Source organism: Ambystoma mexicanum, chromosome 1q (genome assembly GCF_040938575.1).
Source record: "Ambystoma mexicanum isolate Mex_15411 chromosome 1q, UKY_AmexF1_1, whole genome shotgun sequence".
Classification (NCBI taxonomy): domain Eukaryota; kingdom Metazoa; phylum Chordata; class Amphibia; order Caudata; family Ambystomatidae; genus Ambystoma; species Ambystoma mexicanum.
The window spans coordinates 1,114,649,426-1,114,675,931 of record NC_090922.1 but is presented as its reverse complement, the minus strand read 5'-3'; the positions used below and the strand labels follow the sequence as shown (position 1 = coordinate 1,114,675,931).

Sequence of the window (26,506 nt, the reverse complement as noted above, 5' to 3'; positions counted from 1 at the left end):
TATTTACTGTCGGATTAGGTTCTGGCGTTTCCCAATTTGCCACCACCCTTTTTTGGAGAGCAATGTGAAACGGGATCCATTTGCGGACCCTCATCAAGGATGTCCGTCAGATCATCCTACTTGAAGGGGAGAGTAGGCCTACTCCACCCCAAGTAGTCTAAAACCTTAGACATCAACTGTCTATATGAAGCATCTGCATGCTCACCAGCATCTCTCAAGCACTGGTGAAGTGTCTACCCCACTGGTTGTTTGCAGGTTGTCATAGAGATCTTTTAATTTTGATTCTTCTGAAATAAATCTCTCAGGCACATTAGGTGTACCATATTGAAGCCCTAAAGGCGCATCAGTATCTGATGGCTCATTTTCCTCATAAATTTAGGTTAGAGATTTGAAGTTCTCTTTCCTTGGCAAAGGAATGTATGTCTTATCCGGAATGGGCATAGGTTTCAGAAATGTAGAACTCGACTCTCGAGTAGTCGTTGAGATTTCTACTGACGTCGACTTCGAAGGCTTCAATGGTGCCGAAGGTGCCATAAATGTAGAAGGCACGGCTGGCATTGATGGTGCAGTAGGCATCGACAGCGCAGCTGGCGTCAAAGACCTCGACTTATGCTTCAAGTTATGTCTCGAAGGATCCTTTGATGATTTCTTATTGTGTTGAGGCCTCAACGGCTCTCAGTGAGGATCTGGCCTTCGTCCCGGGCTCGAGGGCGCACAGGATTTGGCTTGAGCCCTTTCCTTACCGGCTTCTTTGGAAGGCGCGGTAGGAGCATGGCTTGCTGAGGGTTTTTGTCTCTCAAATATTTTCAGCATTTCTGACATAAATGCTTCCCATTCGGCTGGTGTGGAGGCCTTTGTGGGACAAGATACCCTCTCAGGGAGGTGTCGGACGACGAAGTCGAAGAAGGCGACCTGTGGTGCCTCTTTCGATTTCCTCGACGACGATGCGGAGTGGTGGGAGCCACTCCTCGATCTTGATCTTTTAAACTTCTTCCTCTCGGCTCGTCCGAAGAAGGTTTTTTTTCGACGGGGTAGTCAATGGGGATTTTTTGGTGGGGGGTTTTACCTACCGCCAATTTCCCCTTTCACTCCTTCAGAGCCTTTCCCGTCATAGACTGGCATTTGGAGCAGGCCGAGGTCTTGTGCTCCACACCAAGACAACACAGACATACTCAATGTGGGTCGGTAAACGTTGCAGTCTCGACACTTCTTGAACCCGGTCTTCGGGGTAGTAGGTGGTGTTGAGGAAGAAGACGTTTTAGCGATAATAGAACAAAAAGAAGCGTGCTGTAGTTTCTCAAAGCGCAAGTGTACTCAGAAAAATGGAACTAAAGCCAATGTGCGCTGCACGGGCTACATATACCTTCGATGACATCATCCTCGAGGCGGAGGCCCTCGAGGGACATCGAGTTAACTGCATCAAAGCACAGCGCCCTCTGCCGAACATTTTTTCCGAAGCAGCTGAAGCTGGATATCGAATATCAAAGATGAGGAATACGTGGAGGACACAATCCATTTGAAATGGAAGTTATCCCACCCCCTTCTGTAGTAATGCTATATGGCTTTGTCTGAATTGCATCTGATCTTGATACTGTTAGTTACCTTAAACATTAGTCGCCCCCTGACTGGTAATGTGTGACGTACTTCATAAGTGCTGATCCTAAATTATCTTGAGATGCGAGCATTAGGTGCACCTTTGGGCAGGGGCATACAATTGACTAGGGCAGAAATGAAAATTGGCCCACAATTGCAAATGGCATATTATTCCTTTTGTGACAGACTCTAAGTAGTACCCAGGGGGAGTTTGTTTTAGTAATGTGCTGCAGATTGTGTATTTTAAGTTAAAGTTCAATTTAATAAATTGGATTTCTCCATTAACAATCAATAAGCATTCATTACAGGTTAATACTCATTTACAAACACAAATTAAAAAGGAAATATCTGCCTAAAATCACACCTCAACAACAATAGTAAAAATCACAATAATAAACTAAACGAGTTAATTACACATCCCATCCCAAATCCAACCAGACTACAAATGGGCTCAAAGAAAATTAACCTAATCTTGTATACATCTTGAGCAGCGGATCGGGGCAACACTAACATATTCACACAGGTTATAAATAAAATCAACATCATTACAATTTATAATGTTCCGCAGTGCCACCCCACAATGCCCAATGTTGTTCTTAAAAATAAGGCTTTAACAATTCCTTACTTAGAGCCCCCAGAGCAGCCATTTCATAGAAACGCAAATTAGTTGATTCTCCCTTCCCCCACTTAAAACAAGCATGTTTAAACGGATCATCAAAACAAATCTCTGTCAATCCGGTGATAGAAAATTGCACACCTCCCCCGTCTACCACTGTATCACATATCAATACAGAGAACGGTCTTTGCGAATCCATGGTGGATACCACTTTCCGATCCTCCTCCTGGTCGGCACATAGAGCTCTTTTTGGGACATATAGTTGGATTGCGTCAGTGTACTCATATCAACTAACCCCCACTTCCTAAGTAATTTGCACCCTTCATTATACCACCTATAACCGTAGCAGGAACGTGACCTTGCAAATTCGCTTAATGAATTATGAATATTCGGGTCCTCATATTCCCCCATACAAATTTTCATAAAAAATGAACCAAATCTGATCCTTGCCTGAGTTTCAAATTTAGGCACCCCTAGTTCAGAACGGACAGCGCTATTTGGTGTACCCAGAGGGAGGCCAGTTAACTTTTTTATAATTTAGTTCTGAATGACCTCAAGCTTGGAACGTTTTGAAGGCCCATACATTTAGATCCCATATAACGGAACAGTCCCCACCTTAGTTGTATAAACCTCTGAACATTTAGGCAGGATACAACCGCCAAATCTGTGATAAAATCTTAAAAGTCCCCCCGTCCTTATCTGGGCTTTCTTACATAATATATATGGATGTTTCATCCAATTCTTGTTTTTTGCAAACAAAATACCAAGATAGCAAACAGAATCCACCACCTCAATTATCATACCATCTTAAAGCCAAGAAAGATCATTTTTCTTTCTCCCTCGCACATGGTTTTGTTCATATTTAGCTTTACGTTACTGCTTCTAAAATAATTTTCATCGTAATTTAGACTAGGCTGCAAACCCCAAGGTGTTAAATCAATTAAAGCAGTATCATCAGCATATAACAAAATGCAAAAATGCATGTTTCCGAAAATAGGGGGGCAAACTTTAAAATGCACAATTATGGGGTCTAAAGAATATTTGTTCAGTAACATTGGCCAGAACTACTAGCTCCATAGTGAAGTAACTAATCAAATTGGCCCACTTGACCAAACGCAACGGACCTACACTAGCATGTTGGGCCTGCACTTCCGGCATTTCCTGATTGTCCTGTAGGCCAGCTCAAGCCTGCCCTTGGGAACTGGGATGTTTGGCAATCTGGTTTGCTGATTGGAATGTTCATTGTTCATGTTCAGGCTGCCTCATTGCTCAAAGTGGAGTGCAGGCTGTGCTTGGAGGTCAGAAATGTGTTTCCACTTTTGGTATCCATATGGACTGGCACATCAAAGAAAAAGGTTTTATGTAGGGAAGGAAATTTGGATAAAGAGCCTGGAAACACTGGTTCGGAACATGGGGGAGAAAAATGTCAATGTTACAAAGTACAAATTCGGTGAAACTTCAAGAAAACCAATGGTTTGCTGGGAGGTGTAGTTTTTTGTTTGAAATGTGTTTGCTGTTGAACGTTTTTTTTAAAACTCTTTTTATTCATTTTCATAGACATAAATTACATTTACTCAAATAACATTCCCCAACTGCCTCTCCCCGTCCCCTCCCATTGTTAAGAATCCAGTCTCTGAGCAGGTTCCTTACATGTGTACGATGTCCATTATTCGAAGGTTATGGTGACACCATTGTTGCATATAGTCATTCTGAAGATGCCTAATCACCGGTCCCCATTCTTCCTTAAACGCCTCCTGGGCACCCTGCAGTTGGTAGGTTACCAATTCGAGGGATAAGAAGTTCCAGACTTTCTGCAACCATTTGTATATCGTGGGTGCCGATTTTTTCATCCATTGCTGAGCAATAAACAGCCATGCTGCCATTACTAAGATCATGAAGCCCCTTTTTTGTGCCTTAGTGAGGTTTCCCGGGCCAGACTCCCAGATTCCCCCCGCACCCTATCCAAACCCTTTCCCAAAGCTGGTCCGTATGTTGTACCATTTCGTTCACCTGTTCTTTCAGTTCCTCCCAAAATTGTTGTATAACCGGGCAGCTCCACCATATGTGCTTCCAGTCCCCCACTTCACTGTGCATCCTCTCCAACATCTATCTGAAGTAGTCGGGAACATGGTGCAAGTCTCTCTGGCGTACAGTGCCATTGGAGCAGGATTTTTTGCTACATCTCCCTCCGTTGCATTGAGCATGTAAGCTTTGGGATGATTCCACATGTATATTCCCACTGTTCCCTCGTTATCGTTTCCCCTAGTGTCTTTTCCCATTTCACCATATAGTTCCAACCCGAGTGTTCAGGAACCTACAGAGGTTCAATACTAGTTTCCGCGAGCCTGTGTTTGTTGTCTTGTACGTCTCAAAAGGTGTCAGTTGTCTAGTGGCTACTTGCCTCAAGTACGGGGTTGCCAGCCAAAGCTTAAGTTGAGCATACTTAAAACTATCTTTTCCCGTTAACCACAAAACAAGGCTGCATTCCTGAAGTGTCATCAAGTTTCCCCCCCCGATACATATCCCCCATCGTCAACATCCTGCCATTACCCATTTGTTATACGAGCTTATCTCCATCCCCGGTTGGAGGTCTGGATTCCCAAACATTGGTAGGAATGGGAAGGGGTGTGTCGACAGTGCCCCTCTCTTGATTGCCGCGTTCCATATCTTAACCCCTACCCCTTCGCCGATCCCGACGATCGGGTGCCTATGCTGACCCTTGAGCCATAGTAGTCCCGATAGTGGGGATACCGCCACCGCCCTATCCTGCTCTGCCCATATGCGTTGTGGGATCTTGGCGTACCACTCCTTCAATACCCTCAGCTGGGCTGCTTCATAATATCTGCGAAAGTGGGGAAGTGCTAGTCCTCCTTGATGTCTTGGTGCAGTCATCGTTGGCATTGCTACTCTTGGCGTGTTTTGTTTGCATATATACATCTTTACGGCTTTGTTTAGGGGTTTGAAAAACGCATTTGGTAGTCTAACGGGTTGGGCTTGAAAATGGTATAGTAGTTTTGGCAGCACTAGCATTTTCATTGCCACCATTCTCCCCCACCACGATGTGACTAGGGGGTTCCATTTCCCAATATCTGATCTAATTATTTCTAACAGATCCAGGTACTTTGCTTTATACATTTGGCCTAGTGTCTGTGTCAATGATATCCCTAAGTTGCTTATCCCTGTTTTTGCCCATTTTAACTGCATACCTCGGGATAATTTTCCCACTACATCCGGTTTTACCATTAGGTTCAATATTTCTGATTTTTGTCGATTCATTTTTAGACCGGATATTGATCCAAAGTTGTCTAATTCCATCATAAGCTCAGGCAGGGCGCTTTCCGGTTCAGTTATTGGCACCAACATATCGTCTGCGAACGCCATAGTTTTGTGTTCGCTTCCCGTGATCTGTATACCATTAATCCCATCCTCCTCTCTAATCCTAGCCAACAATGGCTCTAGGAAAATCGCATACAAAAGCGGCAATAGTGGGCTCCAGTTTCATACCCCTACCCAGGTTAACCGGTTCCGACACTATTCCATTTCACGGCAACCCGCGTCTCAGGCGAGTGATAATCGGCCTTCACCATATGGAGGAAATTCTGTCCAAACCCCATTCATTTCATTGTGTGGAATAGCTGCGTCCACGCCACCCTGTCGAAAGCTTTCTCTGCATCCAATGAAACAAGAACTGCCACCATGTACGTTTTCTCAATTTATTCTATCAGATGACATACCCTACACGTATAATCAAAGGTTTGCCTTATTGGAATAAACCACGACTGATATAGAGCAATGAGTGCCGGGAGCAAGTGTGATATCATATCTGGCAAGACCTTTGCGTCTAAATTTATCAGGGCTATCGGGCGGTACGATCCCGGAAGCCCTGGGTCCTTCCCCCGTTTGCGGAACACAATCAATTTCGCCTTGCTCATTGAACAAATGATGTTGCCTTCTTTTTTAAACGTATTAAACAACTCCGTTAATTTAGGAGCCAGGATGTCCAGGTACTGTTTATAAAAGCAATCCGGGTAACCATCTGGGCCGGGTGCTTTGTTTCTCAGCAGAGCTTTAATAGCTTTCCACACTTCTTCCTCCGTTATATCTCCCTTTGGGATTTCCCTTTCCTCAGAGATTCGGAGGAGGCAGAGGTTTTCTAAATATTTCTCCTGTTTGTCAGCACAAAGGTTATTAGACTTGTATAGTGTTTGATAATATTCCCGTAATATCTCACCCATGTGCTCCTTTATCTGCACCTGCCCCCGTTTGTCCCGGAGTTTCATAACTGTTCTGCTGTTCTCTTTAGCGTTTAGTTGCCTTGCCAGAAGCTTATCTGCCTTGTTGGCTCTTATATAGTACCAATGTTTTAGGTGTAGAAGTGCTTTTTCTGCCCGTTTGATATGCATCATTCCCAGTTGGCCCTGGACATGTCTTAGTGCTAGTCTCATTTTTCTCTTATTTTGATTCTTCAAATCTCCCCTTGAATCTCTTTCAGCTTTCCCTCCAGCTCCTCTTCCCACCTGCGTCTTTGTTTGTCTCTTCCCGCTTTTAGTGCTATCAATTCCCCCCTCAGCATCGCCTTGAATGCATCCTAGACTACCCCTGCGGTGTGTCCCCTGTGACGTTGTCCAAGAACTATTGCTCCGTTTTCCCCCTTATGGAGTCCACCATGACTGTATCTTGTAGAAGTTCTGTAGGGAACTTCCACTTCCATATTCCCCCTCTAGCGTGCCCCAAAATAAAGGTGGCCATGACCGGGGCATAGTCCGAGAGAGAGATGGATCCTACGTCGATCTCTTACCTTGCCCAATAATCCGGTAGAGGCCCATATATAATCAATCCTTGATTGCGAGGAGTGAACCTGAGAGTAATATGTGTATCTCCGGTTGTGTCCCCTTGCTGCCCTCCAAACATCATGAAGTACCAACATTTCCATTTTGTTTTTCAGCGCCCTTGATGGGGCCTGTGCCCCCGATCATGTAGTGGTGCTCCAGTCAAGCTGGGGATCCCATGCTATGTTGGGATTCTCTGCCAAGTTAATTTCTGCCTAAGCAAACTCTTCTAGGGTAGAGAGGACACCCCTCAAAAAACCATCGGGGGCATAAATCGAGGCCAGCATTAGTTTTCGGTCTCTAACTGTTATGTTCAGAAGAAGGTATCAGCCCTCCGTGTTGACCAATGTTCCCTGCACCCGTATCCCCTGTCCATCCCGAAATGCTATCATTACCCCCCGCTCTTTTCTCCCGAGCACTATATTTGAGAAAATCTTCTCAGCCTTAAATGGTGTTTGTCTGTTCTATTAATGTGTGTCTCCTGGTACATTAGTATGTGCGCCTTTGTCCCCCTCACCAGCTGTTCCACGTCATCTTTTCCAGTCTTACTTGTCTACCTTGCGATCTCTGTTCTTTGTCTCTGGCCTTTTCTGCCCTTCATTTCTTATTGTGTTTTCTGCTGCCGCTTGTGACCTTTTTCCATTTGCACGGCTTTCTGCAAGATCTGTCCCCACTTTGTTGTCCCTCACCCGCCTCCTGGGTATCTCCTTGCAAGTTCAGAATCAGTTCTCCTTCTTCGCATGTGGTGATTCTGTGCTGTCGTCCTTCCCACAGGAATAGGCATCCAAAAGGAAATGTCCACTTGTACCTCGTTTGCTTTGACGCTAGTAATTTCACCACTGGCCCCATCTGCCTTCTCTTCTGTAATGTGGCTGGCACGAGATCTTGATAGAGTTGCACCTCCTCTCTGTTAATTCAGACCTGGCCTGCCAACCTTGCTTTCCGCAGGATCAATTCTTTCTGCCCATAGGACATAATTGCTACCAGGACATCCCAGGGGCGTGCCCCTGGTTCCCCTGTTCTACGTGGGCCTACACAATGTACCCAGTCTTCCGTTTCATTTGCTAGAATTTCTGCAAACAGTTGCTGGGTAGTTGATTTCAACTCGTTCTCCTCTACTCGTTCTAAGAGATTTTTAATTCTTATATTGGCTCTCCTCAAGCGATTTTCTAGGTCCTTGCTTTGTATCTCCAGGTTGTGAGTCAGGCACGCAAGATGTTCCAGGGCCTCCTCTGTCTTTTGCAAGTTCTCCTACATACTCTGAACTGCCCTTTCCATTGTGTCTGTTCCCCACAGTTGTTTAATTCTCGCTATATGTTTTGTTTGGGGGGTTTGTAGGGTAGCCACCGCCGCCGCTTTCCCTCTTGTCTTGGACAGGTAGCTGTTGGATTTCGTTGTTGCGTGGGCCTATTCCAGTCCAGGCCTCTTCCAGTTGTGTGTGCGTGCACTGCCCATCCTCCGTTAGTTAATGCCCCCGCTGGGTCCTGGTCATTATCCTATGGTTCCCCGACCCAACCTCTGGAGTTTGTTCCTTTTGCTGACCTTGACCTTGTCTCTGTAGCCCCCTCTCGTCCACTCTCACCAGGAGCTTTGGGTGGCCCTTTTGCCTGTATGTCCTTAGTACTGCACCTAATTATGTGCCGCGGGTCTCGTTTTTGGCCAACAATCACGGGTACGTTATGATGGGGTGGGGCCCACACCTGACTCACGTTTGCTTAAAATGCACTTGTCCATCCCCCTAGCGGGCCTCAGATAGTGCTCGGGTGCCTGCACCACCATAGTGAGAGGCATACCCTATATTCTAGACTAAACTATGTGTTTGTCACGCAGGAACTAATGACCGACATACCGCAGGCAGAATATAAAGCCAGAGTCCTCTCAGACTACTCGCCACTGATGCTAGTGTGGCAATACCTACCCCGAGGGGAAGGATACCCACATGGCGATTGCGCGCAGAGGCGCTTAAAGATAGTGTATATAGGGAAGATATTTGCGAGAGGAAATAATAAGTTACTTTGAGATAAACACTGGCAGTGTTAAGACAGCAGGCACGCTCTGGGAAGCCTTTAAAGTAGTAGTGAGGGGAATTGCCATAGCCAAGTCGAAAGGGCTGCAGAATGGGATCCTGGCCGAATTACAGGACTCCGAAAAGGAGCTAGAAAGGGTACTGGAACGGGCTAGCAACACCAAGGAAGATACAGAAATGGCACTGGGCCTGCAGCAGAAATGTGCAGGACATTGGGAGAGGTTACGCAATCACAACTATAAAAAGTACATGGAGAGACAACATGCTGAAGGAGATAAACCAGGGAGAGTCCTGGCGTGGCGCTACAAAAACGAGACCTAGCCCCCAATCAGAACAATAGTGAAAGACAATGGTGACATAGTGGATATGCAAGAGGGGGTTAATCAGGAATTTGCAGAATATTATAGACGCCTGTATGGGGATGTGACAGGGAGCAACAGAGGGGAGATAGGGGACATACCGGAAGATATTGGATTACCCCAGATTAGTGCAGAAGAGAGGGAGGAGCTAGATGCCCCGATCACCCTAGAGGAACTAGAGGAAGTAGTGAGGCAGCTGCACACGTGCAAAACCCCGACTCCCAAGCGAATTTTACAAGGCATATAAAACAGAGGTACTCCCCCGCTGCTGGAGATGCTTAATGAAGCATATGAAGCTGGGAAATTACCGGAATCTTTACGCGAAGCGGTTATCATACCACTTCCCAAGCCCAATAAGCCTGGTAGTGACTGCGGATCCTATAGGCCTCTGTCGATGTTGAACCAAGATAGTATGATTCTAATAGCGGTCCTGGCAAAGAGACTAAAGAAGGTCATCAATAAGTTAATACATCCTGATCAGACAGGATATGTCCCGAACAAACATTTCGAATAATTTGAGGCGACTCCATCGAGTGGTCGAACACACCGACAGGGATACAGGCGAGATGGTGATAGTATCACTGAACGCGATCAAGGCATTTGACTCGGTCAAGTGGCCCTGGTTAAAAGCGGCACTAGCCAATTACGGTATGGGGCCAGGATATCTTCATTGGGTAGAACTACTATATAGTGCGCCACTAGCGAGAGTGAAGACAGGAACGGTGATCTCTGAAAGGTGGCAACTTGGTAGAGGTACCAGACAGGGATGCCCATGGTCCCCCATGCTGTATATCTTAGCGCTGAAACCTCTGGCAATTTATTTAAGGCAGCAATATGATGCAATAGGCTTTGTCATTGAGGAAACATTGCATTTAATTTCATTATATGCAGATGACATGTTATTGTATTTGCGTTACCCAGAAGAGAACCTTCAATATATACTGGAAGTGATGAAGAGGTTTGCAGAACTATCAGGTATAGCTATGAACTCCAGTAAGTCCTGTGTGTTTCCGCTGGGGAGATATAGAGGGCTCTCGGAGGAGAATCTGTCAGTTTTACAGATACCGTGGGAAGTCACAACCTTCAGATTTCTTGGGGTAGACATATACCATACGGTAGAAGCCGAACACAAGCATAACAAAGAAAGAACGGTTAAGAAACTGAAAAATAGCATGCAGTTCTGGGCAAAACTCCCCTTGGCAATGATGGGGCGAGGGGCGATGCTCAAGATGGTGGCATTGCCCAGATTGTTGCATTCCTTCGCGAACATCCCATACTCCATACCTCGGAAATTCTTTACCAGGTTGGACAGCATATGTAGGGAATTTCTATGGCACGGAATGAGGAACAGGGTAGCCATGTGGAAACTATAAAATCTGCATGAGAAAGGAGGCATTAAATTACCAAACTGGGAAGTTTATTATATAGCAAGCCAATTACAACATGTAGGCAAATGGCTCTCTGAGGAGCCTACCTTAGAACATAGGCTGCATCAGGGGGACTGTGCCCCATATTTCCTGAAAGAGATGATATGGTTGCCCAAACGGGAGTTGGGAGGTCGCCCAAGGATGTTGGGTCTAGGGTGGGGGATGTGACAAAGGGCATGCCTGTGGATGGACAAGCCATCCCCGTGCTCCTCGCAGATCCCACTGGTCACAGTGGTGGGAACAGAAAAGCAACTAAGGTTCATGATTAGGAAGCACTGGGAACCAGTAGGAATAGCAACTATGGGGGATGTGTGGCAGGAGGGGAAGAAACTGGAATTTGAGGAGCTGGTGGAACAAACAGGATGCGTGCCGGGCAATATATTACGTATCATGGTCCGAGGTGCAACTGGCAGAGGAACCGGACACCACACTGGATATGATATATGATATAGTGGAAGGGAGGCACGAAACGTCTAGAGTGTATGAGATGATAATGACTCAAGTGGGCAAGGAGGTGGTGCAACTTAGACTGGACTAGGAAGAAGAAGTAGGAACCCGATGAGCGATGGGATGTGGGAGAGGGCACAAGGATATCATAAAAAAGTATCGGGAAATGCTAGGCTGCAGCAGATACAGTTGTATATAACTCACAGGGCATACCCGACGCCACTAAAGATAGCTAAATTTAAAAACGCCGAAAGCCAAGTGTGCCCAAAATGTAATGAGGAAAATGCAGGAATGGTGCATATGTTCTGGGCATGCCCACTGATAGCGAGATATTGGGGGGACATAGCACAGAAAATGGAAGATAAGGGGATCTGTATGAAAGTGGATACCGTGTGGGCCTGTTTGTTGGGAGGGTTCCCCAGACCGCGTAAGCTTAAACATGTAAGTAAATTAAAAGATCTAGCGTGTGTCCTGGCAAAGAGAAGGATTGCAATGGGCTGAAAAGCATGTCACAGTGTATAATGTATGTGTATATGTGAGCAAATTATGCATCCACTGTAAGTTTGGTTTGGGTTGTTTTTTTGTTGTTTGAATAAAATCTTTTTTTTTTATATAAATAAATAGTGAGAGGCATACCTCGCAGCTGTTGCCTTTCCTACCCAGTCCCTGGGGTTGCAAATTTGTGCGTCTCTTTTTATCCACACCGGGCGGCCCTGCTCTCCTTGTGCCAGAGACGGGGCTACGTCTTTCACCAGTTCTCCCGTGCCCCTGACGATTCCTTTTTCCTTGGTGCTGCTTGGCCTCGCCCTTTGCTGCCGAAGCTGCTAGCCCACCCCTCTCAGTGGGCTGTGCAGCAGTGTTTACACTTGCGTTCTCAGCATCCGCCTTCAATCTTCTGAAAGAAGCCGCTCCTTGATGCGCTGACCCATTTTCCTTCTGGATGATGTTATTTCTTCTGCCTATGTTGCTTTATTGATCACATTCTGTGCGGGCCTGTGGGGAGAGGCTCTCAAACATGTCCTCTACCCTCGGCGGCATTCTTGGAATCCGCTGGTGAACATTTGAGCAAAGAAAGTGAAGCATAATAACTTTCCTCTGTATAATAGAAGAACTCTGTATTCCTTTGTATTACATAGTTTCTCAACACTAGATTATTTACATAATCTGTCAAAACAGATGTTTCTTTAGGCGCTGTCACTAAATATATACTTACTGGACTGAACAGAGATGAAAGTATACCACATTTTCTAGGAAAGTACCTTCAATCAACAGATGGGAAAATCATTTCAGTGCTTTAACTAGTAAAAGAGGGCTGGCAATCGACCCAATCTAGGTCTTGGATGTCAAATGACTGCTGGTAGCAGCTTAACTATCAGCAGGGTTTAAATGGTCAAGCCTTGATTGAATGAGCAACCTTTCACAGTCTCATCACAGGTTATTTGGCAGACACAAAATTAACATAATGCATCACAATTTCCACAGAATGAAAACTCTTACATGTTGTGGCTCATCAACCGAGGACATGACATTGTTTACACATAAGGCTTCTAAGAACTTCTGCTTCAGTACGATATATCGAAACCTAACAGAAAAGACAAACCGAACAATAATAAGAATGTTAATGTAGTCACAAACACATTTGGAAATAATATATTTAAGCAAACAGAATAAGAAGTGTAGAATTGGCTACCATAAACAAACAAATTCCTCAGGGGCAATTCAGAAATATACAAAAAGTTAAGAAATATAATGTACTCCTAGATTTAGGTTCCTCAAGGCCTTTGATTCAGTCTATTGGGAGCAGATGATTGCAGCCTTGAGGGGCTTTGGGTTTGGAGATGGCTTTGTTCGTTGGGTATTGTTGCTCTATTCTTTCCCAATGGCAAGAGTAACGTCTTGTCGACAGGTATCGACTCTGTGGAACATACAAAGTGGTACCCGCCGGGGATGCCCGCTGTCCCCTATGTTATACATACTGGTCCTGGTACCAGTGGCTGTGTACTTGCAACAGGAGTATCTTGAGGCTGGCATCCGGATATGCAGCACCACACACCTCATATCACTATATGCCGATGAAGTACTGCTCTATCTATTCAAACCACAACATAACTTGCAGGTTGTTTTAGATGTACTGGATGAGTATGCTGCGTTATAAGGGATCCTCTTCAATAGGAAAAAGTCCTGTCTTTTCCCTTTGGCCGGGCTGTGTCGACTTGAAGGGACTCTCCTCCCTCCCCCCACGATCTGGGCTTGGCATGGGAACGGCATTCCTTCCGATATTTGGGTATTCACATCACACATACGCCCAGAGAAATGCATACACTCAACACGATCAGAGCAGTAGATGGTGTTAGGAACTCTATGACTTTTTGGTCCAAGGTGCACTCTCCCTTATGGGTAGGGTTGCTATTGTTAAAATTATCATTCTTCCCAGGCTGCTGTATTTCTTCACCAATGTCCACTATTGGATTGAGGTGGCTTTCTTTCGCTCCCTGGACGCCTTGCTGAGAGATTTCCTGTGGAGTGTGAGGCGACAAACTGGCGGTGAAGGTGCTGTGTTTGCCCTATAGAGATGGTGGTATGCAGATGCCGAAACTTGAGCTGCATTACTTGGCAGCTCAACTGAGCTTGGTTGCAAAATGGCTACCTAATGACCCTACAGCGGAATCTGAGCTCTTGCTGTCATTGGTTAGACCTATCTGGCCAAAGGAGGTCCTTTGGATCCCAGAGAGTCGCTCCACTTAATACCCCATGCTTGTGAATGTGGGTAATCGGGTTTGGGCCAGAGTGCTGAAGCTACTAGGGGTGTTCACCCCTACTCACCCAATACCCCGTTCATTGGGGGTGAATGCCTGGATGTGTGTGAGCTGGGGGCTGTACGGTCCTGGGAGGCCCTGGGTATATCTACCTGGGGAGACATGTATGATGAGGGGAAATTCAGAGACCAGAATAGCCTGCTCAGACTAGAAGGTCTCCCTAAGGGTCTGGTTTTGAGGTATATGAGGGTGGGGAGGATAGCCAGGCGCCGATGGGAGTCCAACTGTTGGGGGCTCCCTATACCACAGGAACTAAAATGAGCAATGAAGCTTAAACTACAAAGAGGGTGTTCCTGTGAGAAACAATTAAGATATAATTAAAAAATGTATTCAGCATGTGAACATGCAGCAAGACCTAATCGACTAAAACATCATGTACATGGTATATGTAAGAATGCATAGTTAAGCGTATAGCTTATAGGCTGAATAAATCCGTCTGTGAAAAATCAGTAACTTATTATTTTGTTTTTTATTTTCCAAGATTCAAAAATGGATGAAAGATCCTACCAACGCACTTAAAAACACAATTCAAGAGATCAGCAACTATGTGTTGCAACGAAAATGGCTTTTGGATAAGGAAGCATTATTTCTTAACCCCGTTCAGGGCTCAACCCCTAGATTCTATGCCATCCCTAAAATCAATAAGGATGTTCAAAATCCCCCAGGTAGACCCATTGTGGCCGGATGTGGTACCAACTTGGAACCAATCTGCCAATACATAGACAAGCATATCAGTCAGACTACAACTACATACCTGTGTTACAGTACTTCTGTCATCACACTGTTTGAGGGCAAGCCCTTTGATCCTGTAACCAGTTTCATGGTTACTCTGGATATAGTAGCATTGTATACTAGTATCCCTCAGGATGAGGCCATCGAGTGTACACGAACAGCACTCATTCAGTCACCAAAAAATGTCCATGCACTCATTGAATTCATTATTGTCCTCACACTGGCACTCAAACAAAATTTCTTTAAATCCCAAGAACATTTCTATCAGCAGACCCAAGGTACTGCAATGGGGCAGCTTTTGCCCCCAGTTTGGCCATTATTTTCATGGCAAGGTTTGAAGACGGATTCATCTTTTCAGACCTGAATCCATTTCGTCAATGCATTGACGGCTGGCGTCGATACACTGACGATATTATTTTGATCTGGCATGGCTCACTTGAAGGTCTCAATGGGTTCGTTATATGGCTTAATCAATGTCATACTGCAATCACTTTCACTATGACAGTTAATAATCAAAAATTCCCGTTCCTTGACTTGCTAATACAACATTCAGATAATAAACTGATCTGTTCATTATACAAAAAACCTACAGACCGGAATACCTTGTTACACTTTACAAGTTTCCACCCGCGCAGTCAGAAGGAGAGCTTGCCATATGCCAATTTCTAAGACAAATGCTTAATTGCACTCTCCTACCTGACTTTGATCTCCATGCTGAACAACTGACCAAAAAACTTTTGGAACGTGGTTACCTGAAACAATTGGTATCAGACTCATATAAAAGAGCAAGATTCACTCCCCGAGATGTTCTTTTCCATACTAAAGTTAAGACTACACAAGAAAAAATGGTCTGTGCACTCGCATATATAGTCCTGACACCTTTGCGGTGAAAAAGATCACCAACAAAATTCTGGCCTCTTGTACAACTCTCGTGACCTAACAAATCTTTGCCTATTTCTGCCTTCAAAAGGCAGCAGAACCTCTGAGATCAGTTAGTACACGCCACACCAAAAACGACTAACAGAGCCATAACCAGCAGCTGGGATCTCAGACCACTCACAGGTCATTTCCCCTGCGGATCATGTTCAGTCTAAGGTTGTCAATAAAATCAAATCATTTGAGATTGAAGGGAAAAATTGGTCCCTCACGCAACATACCAACTGTAAAACATCTTGGGCTATATATTGCATCCAATGCCCATGCGGCTTGAAATATATAGGTAAGACTACCCGGCCGGTCCATACCAGGATCACCGAACACGGATCGCTCATTAGGTGCAAAACTATAACATCACCGCTGGTTAGCCACTACATGGAACATGTACCACGACCACGATTGATGTCACGCGACCGTGCCTGTGCAGAAGGAGGAAACTATCCCCATTCTAGGGTTGGCGAATAAGACGCCTTGACTCACAATCATGTCGTGACGTCCGCTGATAGCTACGCGGCCAGCTGTGGAACTTGAGAGTGCATTTACATCGGCATCTACCCACGTTTTTCTCTCCATGTTTTTGGGCACCGGATGAGGTGAAATCACAGCTCATTCAAGCCTGCAAATTCTAACGACAGGGCGGAAGGTGATTTACGAATACCTGGAAATAGCGATTCACTTGCATTATTACTAAATGTTCCTAGGAATAAGCTCTAGTACTACCAAAATATTGTACTCGCCTTACAACGGGGATTTGGAAAAGAGGCTCACCATCTGAAAAGAAATCGGTCTGTCCTGAAGAAGGCCCACAATTTATTGTCTGTAGAGACACTAGGGATAGTGTTTCATATTCTGAGACGGCCGAAACATGTCGACACATGACAATAGACTAGCCCAAGTAGATAGTCTTGTATCCGTAAACCACCTAAATTAATAGAGTGGTTATGACTAAGATGCTGAACCCCACATGAAATATTTTGTTTTTGCTTTTTAAACAAGCGAGAAGTAGTCAGTGATGTTTAATATTTACTCTAATATGTGTGCTGCACCTCTCGCCGTGTTTTTCCTTTTTTAACTACCTGCGATTGGTCTTTTGATACTGAATAAATTAATACATAAGATGTTATCTTGTGACTGTATTTTCATTTTTGAATAAGATGGTTCCTCTCGCTCGCTCTGTGTTGTGTGTATGTGCATAATTGGCACTAATTGATAAGTGACTTGTTCTGCTCAATAGGATTCTGTAGGTTACTCAGCCTAGCATGGTAGGACTGAGAGAGGGGTAGCCAGTCCTCAATTCTGTATATTTCCCTTTGAGTGTGTCTCCCGTTCCGAGAGACTGGCCCCCCGATAACAAAAATTGAGGGAGATTACCTGTGTTGATATAACTCGCATATATAGGCCAGACACGTTTGCGGTGAAAAAGATCACCAACAGAAATCTGGCCTCTTGTACAACTCTCGTTACCTAACAAATCTTTGCCTATTTCTGCCTTCAAAAGGCAGCAGAACCTCCGAGATCAGTTAGTACACGCCACACCAAAAACGACTAACAGAGCCATAACCAGCAGCTGGGATCTCCGACCACTCACAGGTCATTTCCCCTGCGGATCATTTTCAGTCTAAGTTTGTCAATAAAATCAAATCATTTGAGATTAAAGGGAAAAATTGGTCCCTCACACAACATACCAACTGTAAAACATCTTGGGCTATATATTACATCCAATGCCCATGCGGCTTGAAATATATAGGTAAGACTACCCGGCCGGTCCATACCAGGATCACCGAACACGGATCGCTCATTAGGTGCAAAACTATAACATCACCGCTGGTTAGCCACTACATGGAACATGGCCATTCCACTGAAGACATTTTATGGTGTGTGCTGGACGTTGTCAAAGATGCACCAAACCCTCACTCATTGTTAGCTAACAAAGAAGCGCGATAGATCTTTTGACTAAATACAATAGAACAGGGTCTGAATGAGGTGCTCCCCACCTGGGAGTAGACATCCCCTGGTCTCTAGACAAGTAAAAGCTTGGATCTCATTTTTTCTCAACGCTGCTGTTTCTTCAGCATTCACTTTCTAGTTCTTCGTTTTTTACCTTAGTGGATCTCTTTTTGACCAATGTTATTTTGCCTGTACTAGGCACTTCCCAATATTAATTGTCCGCACGGAAAACAGCTTGTTGAGGCATTTGACTACGTAGATTTCCCAGTCGTGCAGTTCCTCACTGGGCACTTCCCAATATAAATTACCATCACGGAAAACAGCTTGTTGAGGCTTTTTTTTTTTTTTTCAAATTTGTTTTTATTGACAATAAACAGAAATGAGGTCGGGCCGGAATATCGACCCGATCTGCAAAAGCATCACAATGAGTCACATTGGGCCTCATTCCGAGTACGGCGCTAACCAATGGCGCTCTTAACGCCTTGGTTGACGCCGTACCCGGAACGGCAGCGCCTTGGTGGATGGCGGAATCACCGCCCCATTCCAAGGTTGGCGGGGCAGTGATTCCCCATTCACCAAGGCTCTTCCCCATTCCCGAATGAGCCCCCATGGGGCCCCCTGCTCAAAGCAGGCGTTAAAGGCGAGGGCGCAGAGGGAACTCAGAGTATGGCGGTAAGGGAATACCGCCACCGGTCTCGTTACCGGTGGCCGCTATCCCTTACCGCCATACTCGGAATGAGGCCCATTGTCAGTAACATTTTCTGATATTTTTACCTTAACACCCTTTCCCATTTCCCCCCTCCCGCCCCACCCCCCTAAACGATTAACAAGCCAAGTTTAGAGGTGTTGCAAAGGTATTAAAGTTCCGGGGAGAACACTTGCAAGCCATACGGTAAATAAAATTAGCACACGTGACAGTGGGGTCCATCTAAGTGACAGCTGGGCAAAGGCTAGGCCGGGTCTAAGAGGGGTGTGAGGAGGCCTGCCAAATCTGCACAGTTACATTCGGCTGCATATCGAACTGTAGATCAGAAATACAACATTTCACCCACTTTCTCCGGCTACAGGTGGCCACAGGGCGGGTCTGATGCATACGACCTGACCCATCACTTTCCAAACATATACCTAGCGTAGGCGTGAGAGACTAGCAACATTGGCCACAATAGTGGACTCTGCAGGGTGTGGTGGGGTGAATATAGTAAAATCTTAACAGCTCAGGTTTACCCCGTAAAGGGCCAGTTCAATGCCCCCCCCCCCCACAAGCGCATGGAGACACAGTCATCGTGCAATAGAACTGCAGCCCATTCTTGTAAAAAGTTCGTCATGGTATCATTTGCTACTGCAGTAAGTTTTTCGTACGAGAATATCACCCTGAGCTTGCGGAGCCATTCCTCCTTAGAGGGGGCCAGGACGCTCTTCCATTTTTGAGCGAGCGCCAACCTCCCTGCTCGCAGCATGGCACCAATGACCTTGGGGTATACATTTGTTTCCGTCTCCGGCAGGGGGGTGCCCAGCAAGATTTCTAAGGGATGCAGGGATGGACCGAACCCCTCAATATCTTTGATCCAACTGAGCAGTTCCGACCAGTAAACCTGTATAGCCGGACAACTCCACCACATGTGAAACCAGGTTCCCCTCTGGTGGCAACCCCGGGGGCAGTAAGGAGACACGTCTCGAAACATTTTAGACAGCAGGGACGGGGGGCGATGCCAAGAGTGAAGGATTTTAAAACTATGTTCCATGGCGGCCGTATACAGAGAGCCCGTGAAGATACTTTTAAAAACGGCCCTCCAGGTATGGTCATCCAATGGCATTCCCAGCCTTTCTTCCCATATGTGCTTGAAGGGTTGTCTACCCTCCAGATCGGATGTTATCAAGACACTGTAAAACTTGGACAACGCACCTTTACATGATGTACTTTTGGCCAGGATAGATTCGAATGGGGTGAGGGGGCGAATCAGCTGTTCGGACCACCAGGGTTGGGACAATATCGCCTTCAATCGTAAGTATTCGAAAATCGTGGGGGGTCTATCTATCAGGGCCTCGATCAGGTTACCATACTCTATGAAGCCCTCTTCACGTGACAGCTGGGATACTCTTTCCAAGCCCAGGTCTGACCAGGCTTGCGTGTCGCGGAAACCCCTTGTGTCCAGGTCGATGGGGGGGTCCCCAGAGTGAGGACAGCGGGGAAGGCCAAGTGGATAGGTGTTTATTAGCTTTGCTAGGTTTCCATAGCGCCCACAGGGCTCCCAAAGTGGGGTGTGCTTGCAGCTGGGGTGGGAGAACCTTAGGAGAGGCCCAAAAAAAATCTCTAACTTTTTTCGGGTGGGCGTGGATGTCCTCAACATATGTCCAGTATGTGCCCATGTCGTCTCGCATATGCTCCAGCATCACCCTGAGCTGAGCTGCTTTATAATAGAGTCGGAAGTCGGGGAGTCCAAAACCACTGTGTGTCTTCGGGAGGGTTAGGGTGGAGGTTTTGATTCTGGGCCTCTTCCCGCTCCAGATAAAATGGAGGATACGGGACTGAAGTACCTCGAAAAAGGTCTCGGGTATCACAGTAGGAAGCGCTGCGAAGAGGTAAAGGAGGCGCGGCAAAACATTCATCTTGACTGTGACCATTCGACCCAGCCAAGAAAGCGTGAGGGGAGCCCATCTTTTAAGGTCGCTGCTGATCTGAGCAAGGATCCCCGGGAAATTACACTGGTATAGCTGTGACAGGTCTCTGGGGATGGTGGTGCCCAGGTACCTAGTGGATTCTCTTTCAATCCTGGCCCCCAGTACGTCGGAGTTGCTCCCGATGTCTCGGTCGCTCTGGCCCATGGGCATAATGCTTGATTTTGAAGTGTTTATCTTCAACCCTGAGAAAGAACCAAAGATGTGTATGAGGTCGAGCAGACGGGGCAGGGATTCTTGAATATTGGTTAGGTAACTCAATATGTCGTCTGCAAATAGGGAGAGTTTGAAGTCGCACTCTCCGCATCGTATTCCCGTGATTGCCGGGTCGTTCCTGACCGCTATGGCTAGGGGTTCCATTGCCAAGGCATACAATAGGGGCGACAGGGGGCATCCTTGCCGGGTGCCTCTAGTAAGGGAAAAGGGCTCCGAAGTGCCTCCGTTAACCAACACTCTCGCTGAGGGAGCATTATAAAGCGCCGCTACCCACCCACAGACTGTCTCCTAAGCCCATCTTTCGGAGAACTCTGCCCATGGAAGGCCACTCGACACGGTCAAACGCCTTTTCTGAATCGAGAGAAAGGAGATACCCTTCCACTCCTTGCCTGGATGCCTCGTGCATAAGGTCGAGGGTTTTTCTAATGTTATCGGACCCCTGGCGCCCCGGGATGAAGCCCACCTGATCCCCGTGCACCAGGGTAGGGAGGAACCTTGCCAGTCTATTCGCTAAGAGCTTAGCCAGAATTTTAACGTCAGTATTGAGGAGAGATATAGGGCGGTAGGATTGGCAACGTGTGGGATCCTTGCCCTCTTTAGGCAGGACTACAATTAGAGCGGACATCATCGAGGATGGGAGGGAGCCTTGGACTAACGCGGCATTGAACATCTTGACCATGAATGGGGCAAGTGCGGTCCTATAGGTCTTATAAAACTTGACTGTGAAGCCATCGTCTCCCGGGGCGGTGCCGCTCTTTAAGGAGGCTATAGTGTCAATTATTTCCTCTGGGGAGATGGGTTGTTCTAATACCTCGGCCTTCTCGGGGAGAAGGCCTGGGATGGAGAGTGAGTCCAAGAATCTATCAACGTCTTTCCCATTCCCCGAATATTCTGAGCAATACAGTTTTTCATAATACAGCCTAAATTGTTCTGCGATCTTGGCGTCCCTTGCGGTAGAGTCCCCTTCTGGAGTGCGAATCGAATTGACCCTCCCGCTATTCCCAAGTTCCCGAAGTCTCCAGGCCAATATCCTGTCCGCCTTTTCCCCCTTTTCCATATAATTTTGTTTTAGAAAAGAGAGCTTCCTTTCCGTTTGTCCCACTTGAAGGTCAGCTAGCTTAGCCCGCAACCCCTGCAGTTCCTCCCACTGCCCAGGGAACATCTGTGTTTTCAGCTTTCCCCCTGGTTGGATAGCCACTATCTTGTCTTTCAACTGTTTCTCTTCGCGCTCCCTCTCCCTTTTTCTCCCGGACCCAATGCCAATAAGTGTTCCCCTGATAGTTGCCTTAAAAGCCTCCCATACTCCCATGGTACCGACCTCCCCATTATCATTAAGGGTGAAGTAATCTTCTATGGCTACCAGGAGGGATTGTCGTATCTCCTTGTCCTGCAAGAGGAGGTCATTGCACCTCCACCGGGATTCAGCTGCCGGGGCGGGGGGGAGGCCGATCCTTATCTTTACCATGTCATGGTCTGTCCAGGGGACGGTCACTACTCCTGAGCTTGTGACCTCTCCCTGCAATAAGGTGTCCACCAGGATGTAATCTATGCGTGAAAAAACATCATGTGGCTTAGAGTAGAATGTGAAGTCGGGGTTCCGGCCCTGCACAGGGACATATGTGTCGCATAACCCCAATACCCCATTCACTTCCTGAAAGGCCATCGGCAGCTTCCTATGGAGACGGGTGTTGGGGCAAGGTTTTACAGATTTCCTGTCCCGCTCGGGACAAAGTACCATGTTGAAGTCCCCCCCCACCAGAAGAGTGCCCTCGGAGAATGCCATTATCGTCTCTTTCATACCCTCCCAGAAGGTGTCCTGCACTTCGTTCGGGGCGTATATGCAAACCATTGTGAATAAGCGGCCCCGCACATCCCCCTTTACCATGAGATACTGACCATCCGGGTCCGCCCTTGATGCTTTGTATCCAAAGTGGGCCCCGGGGGACACCAACAGGGCAACTCCCCGCTTCTTTGTTTGTGAGGAGGCCGTGAACAACTGGTCTATGGTTTTGGCCTTGAGCTTAGGCTCTTTACCCCGAACCCAATGGGTCTCTTGTACAAAGAGGAAATGTAGACGTTGCCTCGCAAATTCCCTCATAATTAGCGACCTCTTTGTAGGCGAGTTAAGCCCACGGACATTCAAAGACCCCACTGTCAAGGATTGGAGTGAATCAGCCATCAGAGGACTTGTCAAGGCTCATAACTCCACTCTCAAAGACGCAAGCGTTGTAGCTCCCACCTTGCCTTTGCAACCCACAGTTGGCTCGAAAGAGCCCCCGGGGCGCACGAGTAACTCGCAAACTTGGCGTGCTATAACTGTAACCCCAACACCCAACCCCCCTCGTCCCACCCCCCTCCCCCCTCCCACCTGATCGCCTGGCTGATTCGTGGCCTTGACTGAAAAGCCAAACCAGGTCACCGATGTCTCCCCCCTCCGGGCTCATTATCTCTTCGTGAATCATAACTCGAACCCCCCCTATTCCCGGATTCAATGCAATTCAAAAACTGCTACATCACCCTTCGCTCACAAGTTCAAATGTCCCTTTCTTCGTGGTGCACCAGTGACTCGCCTCAGCCATTCGAGGGGGCCGGTGATGTTGGAGCCACTCTCCTGAATTTTCTTTGGCCTCGGACTCTGCGCCTTTCCTTCGGGGCTTTATTCCCTTTCGGACCTGTCGGGGCTCGCGCTTGGTCCTGGTCCCCCATCTCCATGCTTGGATTGTCTAATAGTTCACCCGACACTCTCTGGATGTCATCCTCGTTGACCAGGGCGTATTTGTAACGCTCGAACTCGAAGGAGAGTGAAAAAGGATACCCCCACCTATACCGGACTCCCTTGGAGTGGAGCATCTTCGTCAGCGGAGAGCAGAGGCGGCGTCTTGCGAGGGTGAAGGCCGACAAGTCTTGGTAAATCGAGATTCGGGCTCCTTCCCACTCCACCGGCCCCCTCTTGCGAGCCAGTTCGAGGATCCTGTTTTTTTCAGAAAAGTAGTGAAAGCGGACTAACACCGATCTGGGGCCTCTGGAGGACGCCCCCGCTCTGTGGGCCCTGTCAATGGTGGGTTCGTTGGTATTAGCCCCATCAACTAGTACTCCTATTACCGCATTGATGGCCCTGATTATGTCTGCTTCCGTTTCACCCTCATGTTCCGGAAAACCTAGAAAACGTAAGTTGCAGCGGCGTTCCCGATTCTCCAAATCGTCCATTTTTAGGGCGCACTTCTCTTCTCTTCTCTCGAGCTCCGACAGGCGCATGTCAAATTGAGTCTCGAAGACGTCGCTCGAGGCTGTGTTGTTCTCCAGTGCCTGGACCACATCGTCGATATTGTCCACTTTTTTGTCTAAGGAGTCCAGTCGTAAAGTAATGTCCGCCCTGAAGCCTTTAATTTCTTCCAATAAAGCCCCCATACCCCTGGTGACTAGGTTTGCATCCGCCGATTCTTGTTGCGTCTGGGCCGCCATTTCGGGGGGCATCTGGGGACCGGGAGGCGTGCGACGAAACTTCTGCAGGGATTCTCTCCAGTTCATAGGGCCCTACCCCAGCATACTCGAGCCACCGACAGCGGCCGGAGGGGGGGGGGGGCCGCTGTCGCAGAAAGCAGCGACTCAGCGACGCAGAAAGCAGCGAATCAGCTCCGGGAGGGCCGGGGCTTCACCAGTTCCCCTCTGCAAATGAAGATTCCTCTTATGCCTGGTAGCCTCCCCCCCCTCGCGCTTCCCAAGCCGCTCAACTACCGCTCCGCCGGATCGGCGGTACTGTTTGCGATTCCCTTTACGCGGCTTGCTAGGGGTGTTCACCTTCCGCAGGGTTCCGTGTGCTACCTCAGTTTGACCGGGACCTGTACGGTTCGATGAGTGCCCCGTTGCCCAAGCGTATGGCGGGGGCTCACCTGCCTCCAGCCTCGATAGTCATTTGCCCAGCCCAGGCCCAGTACTCCCAACCTCCTAGGCCCAGGTGCGTCGCTCGGCGTCGCTCGACTTGAGGGAGTCCGTGTGTTACACCTTCAGGACTGTGAGAGGCCCACCTCCTGTGCTCCGCCGGGGCTCACCGGGGTCCGCTGACTCCCTGTTCCTTTAGGCGCGGGCCTTGTCCCGGGCTTCCGTTTCACTGTGCTGCCGTCTTCCTTTCCAACGGCCAGGCCAGCCGCGTCTGCCCCCCGGTGCGAATCATGAGTCGCCCCCACCAGAGAGCACCGGGCAGGGGGAGGGAGCCACCGGGCGGGGCCCTCTACAGGCCTCGCTCAGGTCTGGCCTCGCCGTAGTTTTCCGCGGAGCCGCTGCGCCGCGGGGAGGAGGGGCCTCTGACCCGCGGGGGTTTGAGTGCTCAGAACTCTGGATCGGTTCCACCTCCGGGACTCAAATTTGGGCCAGGGGTGCCGACACCTTCCTACGGGCTTGGGTGGTGTCAGCTCCTCACTCCTGGGGCGTCGGGGGGGGGGGGCTCAGGTCCCGCGATCTGTGCCCTGTCGAGGAGACGAGCGGAGATGCGTCAGTCCATCTCTGCGCCCCCTGGTGGATCTCCTTGTTGAGGCTTTTTACTATGAAGATCTCCTAGTCGTGTATTTTCCCATTAGTTTAATGCCGGCTGTCACTTGTTTCGGACTTTCATACTAGTCCACTTTCATCGTCTATGATTAGGGCCATCAGCAGCATATCACGGCAGCTCCATTGGTCCCAAATCATGTTAGCTGACACACTACACGTGACGAGCGTCCCTTTCTGCCGTTGTATTGTGGAGACTACAACCCATATTACATTAGGTGAGTGCTCCGGCCCCCGTTCCCGGGAGTTTCCACTTGGTCTCACCGCCACGAGCAGCATCCATGTATTCACGCTTCACTATCCCTTTGCATTTCGCATCTAGAGGGCCGCTGCTAATTTGTGTTTATCTGCTCGATTCCTCAGCTTCACACGGTGCACAACACAGTATGGCTGACACCCGTGATACCTAGGATTCCACCCACGACAGGATGTGAGTCAGGTGAGCAAATTGATTGTTGCACCATAGTATTGGGCCATAGTAGATAGATGTTAATGTTGGTAAGCCTCCATTACGTGGCCTGACTAACTTTGTAACAATGCACTTCCCGCATTTTCTTCTTTTCTTGTCTTTGCAGGGCTTAACTATCTACTGCACTATTTGTACATCTGACAGCGCTCTGACATAATCTATCTCGGACCAAATGGAATACGGTTTCAGGGTCCGTCTGGATTCTCTTTTGTCCTATTTATGGAGAATTAGGTACATTTACGTGGGTGAATGCAATATATCTTTACCCCCACCGGAGTAGTTACATTGGGGTCTGGCATCAACGTGTCTCTCTCTTTTTTCATTTCTTGCTTCAGATTTTGTTTCCCCCTGCGCCACCCATTTCAAATAACTTTTGTCGCACGCAGTGCGCGGGTCATATACTCTTGGGCCAAATCATTATGACCCATAGGAATGCGCCAGGTAGCAAATAGGTAAGACAATCTAGGCTCACATCCAATTGAGTCTTGAATGAATATCTTGATAATATTTCACTCTGCACTGGGGATCTCCTACTTCTACGGACTACTATTTACTTTTCATTTCTGATTGCAGAGCTTACTGGTAATCTGACTGTCACCCTATTATATTCGGTGTTAGTCCCCTGATGGATGACCCGGGGCACTGTTCTAGTTCCTTGGGAGCTTCACTCTGATATCTCTGCTCCTTTTCACTTGGTGGTTTGAGTAATCCAAACTTTTTTCATGTACATGACACATTTGTCTTTATAGGCATTTGGACAGTTTCAGTCCATGGTTCGTTGTAACAATCATTTTATTCTTCAATATCTACCGGGGCTGAGCAGAGACAGTTCGTCCTGTCAAAGATGGTCGTCTCTCTGATGTTCACGCTAATGT

The 26,506-nt window shown here is 47.5% G+C and overlaps 1 protein-coding gene across 4 annotated transcripts in view; it reads right to left on the bottom strand.

Moving 5' to 3' along the window:
* The window catches only part of WDR47 (WD repeat domain 47), a 1,275,124-nt gene that overhangs the window by 847,513 nt on the left and 401,105 nt on the right, over positions 1-26,506 (bottom strand). For all 4 annotated transcript variants that reach the window (XM_069641848.1, XM_069641845.1, XM_069641847.1 and 1 more), the window contains exon 4: positions 12,795-12,879. In XM_069641848.1, the coding sequence (XP_069497949.1) occupies positions 12,795-12,879 (85 nt within the window). The remainder of the gene's footprint in view (positions 1-12,794; positions 12,880-26,506) is intronic.